The sequence below is a fragment of the Hypomesus nipponensis genome, chromosome 14 (genome assembly GCF_054491055.1).
Source record: "Hypomesus nipponensis isolate SF chromosome 14, ASM5449105v1, whole genome shotgun sequence".
NCBI classification, from domain to species: domain Eukaryota; kingdom Metazoa; phylum Chordata; class Actinopteri; order Osmeriformes; family Osmeridae; genus Hypomesus; species Hypomesus nipponensis.
The window spans coordinates 1,875,090-1,879,640 of NC_140374.1; the positions used below are offsets into that span (position 1 = coordinate 1,875,090).

Genomic DNA, 4,551 nt, shown 5'->3' on the forward strand with positions numbered 1-4,551 from the left:
AGAGGGGCACATTAAAAAGCGGAAACAAATTATATTTAAACATTAATAACTAAAAATTTTCTTTACATTAATGTCATACAAACGGCTCTGGCTATCCCTCTTCCAGCTCCTCAGCTCTCTCAATACCTTGATATGTGTCTCTCACTTTTTTATTTACTGGGGAAAAAAAGGCTGCAATGTCCCTTCCTCAATTCATGATGACTAATAGAGGAAGAAAAACGTGTAAAAATGAAATAAAATCAGTCAGCTCATGGGGGCCACAGGGGGGGCCAGGGACATTTTTAAAGGGGCACTGGCCCCTGTAGGCCCCCGTGTAGAACCGCCCCTGCAGCCACACACAAACGTCCCTTTCTTTATTGTATGGAAATATTATGTTAAGAGACGGAGGCCGTGGCTTGTTTTGTGCTCTATGACTGGTTGCCTGCTGGAGAATACTCGGGTGTGGTTGGTTTAGCTAAGACTGCTCTGCGCGTGGCGGCTGTAATTTGATTCGCCTTTAAAAGCCGAGGAACTGCTCAAAGAACGAGGAGTTCGTTGGAGAACCTTTCTCCTCCTCAGTTAGGTAAAGCCTTTGACGGAGAACCACTCAACATTGCTCCTCTGGCCCTGCAACGAGGCCAGAGCGCGCAGAGCGGGGCAGTGCCATGCACGCGTCTGTCCATGCGCTCTTGTTCAACGGAATGAACCAGTCCCTGCTATTCAGTCCCACAGATGAACAAACGATGGAAATCCATGGAAATTCTACTGTCCCCAACGGGAGCGACCCATATGCAAGAAATGAAGAGGTCGCTAAAATCGAAATAACTGTCCTGAGTATCACCTTTGTAGTAGCAGTGATAGGTAATGTCAGTGTTTTGCTGGCCATGTACAACACCAAGAAAAAGACATCGAGGATGCACCTCTTTATAAAACATTTGAGTCTTGCAGACCTCGTCGTCGCTTTTTTCCAGGTTCTGCCGCAACTTTGCTGGGAGATCACCTACCGTTTCTACGGGCCAGATTTCCTCTGCCGGATAGTGAAGCACCTGCAGGTACTGGGCATGTTCGCTTCCACCTACATGATGGTGATGATGACCCTGGATCGTTACATCGCCATCTGTCACCCTCTGAAGACCCTCCAGCAGCCAACGCAGCGATCCCACATCATGATTATCAGCACCTGGATGTGCAGCCTGGTCCTCAGCATGCCACAGTACTTCATTTTCTCCCTTAGCGAGATCAAGAACGGCTCGGAAGTCTACGACTGCTGGGCTCACTTTATAGAGCCGTGGGGCGTAAGAGCGTACATCACTTGGATAACCGTTGGCATTTTCCTTATTCCCGTGGCCATTCTGATGATATGCTACGGGTTCATTTGCCACAGTATTTGGAAGAACATCAAATACAAGACAAGGAAGTCAGTCTCTGGTGCATCTAAAAATGGTCTCATTGGGAAGAATTCCGTGAGCAGTGTCACCAATATATCCAGAGCAAAGTTGAGAACTGTCAAAATGACTTTTGTGATTGTTTTGGCATACATCGTCTGCTGGGCACCCTTCTTTATCGTTCAGATGTGGTCGGTGTGGGATGAAAACTTTCTCTGGGACGGTAAGTTGCTTTAATTAGCATGTGGGTTGATTGATTTATTGATAAAAATAAAATAAAAATTGCTTTGTCCATTTTTTTATAGGCCTACGTAAAGCATACAGTAATTCACAACATCTGGTTCACCAAATATGAATCCTAATTATAAATATTAAGTGTCGAATATAAACATCTATTATTTGTTGACGTGAACTAAATGCCGTGAATTCAGAAAGTGACATTTCGTCAAGGATATCCTAGACGTCTCTTCTTTTCGCTGAATCTGAATGTTGTATTGCCTATTGGCATAATGTGAATGAAAACTATAAAAACTGAAAGAATTCTTGGTGTATTTATATGCATAATGTAACCATTCCCTGACGCATCCATCTTGCATTTTTACGCACGAAACATTAACTGTGTGTGGAAATTAAAAGACAGGCGTAAACTGTCTTCAGCATTTAAAGGAATAACCAATGTTGATTTAGAAAGAACTGTATGTTTAATTTTATTTTCTCTGTCATCTGCTCCACCACCCCCACCCCCCACCCCCTCCTCAGATTCAGAAAACACCGCGGTGACTCTGTCCGCGCTCCTCGCGAGCCTCAACAGCTGCTGTAACCCGTGGATATACATGATCTTTAGCGGCCACCTTCTGCAGGACTTCGCGCACTGCTTCCCCTGCTGTCACATAATACACCACAGCTTTAAAAAGGAGGACTCTGACAGCAGCCTTCGAAGGACTACACTCTTGACTAAAATGACTACCAGGAGTCCAACATGCAGCTCGGGAACGTGGAAAGAGCTGGACAACTCTCCAAAGTCATCCATTCCGTCCATTCAGACGGAATGAAGCAGAGAATCATAATATAGCTTATTTATTTACTTGAATTGACTTAGAGGTACCACGTCATGTTGGAAGTGATATGTCCAACAAAAGCAATTACGCAGTTGTTCAGTCTGAAGAAAATAAATCACAAAATCATCACTTTGTGAAACAAAAGCTAAAGTTTGTGTGGTGGAGAGTGTATGCTATAAAAGTACACTTTATTGGATGATCGTTTTATTGGTATTAGCACGCTGGCCACAAAATGCTTAATAACTTTCAATTGGGAAACCATCAAATCTAAACATTAAAATGTTTGGTAAAGAGTTTAAATGTGCAAATGAGACAGGTCAGTGTTGCGTCATTCCCAGTGTGGACTGCTATACGTTGATTTCTGTGACAGTCTTGGAATTCATCAAGCTGAACTCAGACCTGATTCCAGATAACTATGAGACAACTAAAACGTAGTGGCTTTTCTAATCAGTAATTGTCTTTAGGTGCCGTTTGATTGGATGATAACCCAAACACCAATAAGTCAGGCAAGAACGTATTCACCCATTGTAGGCCTATAGTGCATGAATGCTAATTTCAAATGTTTGTGTTGAACTTGCCCCCAATGGGCAAATTCAGCCTGAACAAACTACTGAAGCTGAACTGTTTACAGAGCCACACAGGCAGTAGTGAAGCTGTAGATCCCCAGGCTGGTGCGTTGAACATTATTCTTCCACACACGTCTCCCAGACACTGACAGAAGGAGGACACAAAGGTATCTAACAGTTGTAGTTTGTTTTCCTGTTCTTAGCTCCTAAATCAATGGTCATTGGTTCACCAATGTCAGACCCATCGTTTGATGGTTGACAGTGAAATACCATCTCTTCCTTTATAATCTTTAGCGTCTGCAAATAGAATAGATGTGACTCTTGAGAATAACTCAAATTTCTGTGTATGGTTGTATATACGTGCATGTCTGAGAGAGAGAGACAGGGGGGGGGGGGCTCAGCATGTAACTGTAAGAGCGGGGAGGGGGGGGGGGTCAGCATGTAACTGTAAGAGCGGGGAGGGGGGGGGGTCAGCATGTAACTGTAAGAGCGGGGAGGGGGGGGGGGGTCAGCATGTAACTGTAAGAGCGGGGAGGGGGGGGGGGGGTCAGCATGTAACTGTAAGAGCGGGGAGGGGGTGTGATGGTTTGGGTCAGGAGTGGAGGCCACACTGTATCTCTGACTCCTCCCAGTACTTCCACATAAACATGGTTTGAAAGAATACACATTCCACACACGCCACGTCAAAACCACAGAAACATTTCCTGATGTCTGGACTTTGTGAAACCCATTGGCATGGGTCTAAGTGCATGAACATGGCCCTGTGTCATATTGTATCAATTTGCTGTAAATGTATGCAAGGTGTCATTTACAAAGGGCCTAAAAAAGAAACAATTATTGATACAAAATATAATATTTATCTTTGTGTATATGTATATAAGCCCTTTTTTCCCTCTCTGTAAATACAGGTAATTAGGGTACAGCTATTTGATGTTTGTACTGCATACAATTTCCTGTGTATCTGGCTATGCTTGTTCGCATATTGCAATAAAAAATTAATGTCACTGAAACTTTAAACAATTCTGAAAATACAAAAGTTTCATTTTTTCAAACTTTCATTCATGTCTCGTCTCTGTTATTATGGAAACAAAGTAGCATGAATTAGGGATCCAGGAAGCCGGGGGTGACACATTGGGTAACATTGCATTTATCTCAGGAATATGGGAAAGTTGCTCAAGGCTTCCAACTTCAGAACACCACATTTTGGCCAAACAATGCAACAGTACTGACCCCTTAATACATTCCAGACTTGGGTCACACTAAAGAGAGACCAACTATAGCCACATGCTGCTCCGATCGTGGTAGAGAAGGGTAGGTCATACCACAGGATATTATTCCACTTACTGTGATTGTGTGAAATGAGGCGGAGAAAGACAGGGTTTGGCCAGATCAGATAGTGCAGTGAACCTCAGGGAGCAGAACCTGGACATCTGACAGGCCCCGTCCCAGAGTTCCCAGGGACGGGAGTGCTTCCAGGGGGAAAACAGGAGTTATGGTCTCCCGGAAAGGGGCTTCTCCTGTTCCCTGCCAGGCCCCCTCTGCATCTCATTTGGCATGCCAATC

General features: G+C 44.1%; 1 protein-coding gene across 1 annotated transcript; it reads left to right on the forward strand.

The window, feature by feature from the left end:
* Positions 1-539: 539 nt before the first annotated feature.
* avpr1aa (arginine vasopressin receptor 1Aa) lies at positions 540-3,369 on the forward strand. The gene is made up of 2 exons (XM_084672184.1): positions 540-1,587; positions 2,124-3,369. Exons 1-2 carry the CDS (start codon positions 645-647, stop codon positions 2,414-2,416), a joined length of 1,236 nt encoding a protein of 411 aa, XP_084528310.1. The 5' UTR covers positions 540-644; the 3' UTR covers positions 2,417-3,369.
* The last annotated feature ends 1,182 nt before the right edge of the window (positions 3,370-4,551 follow it).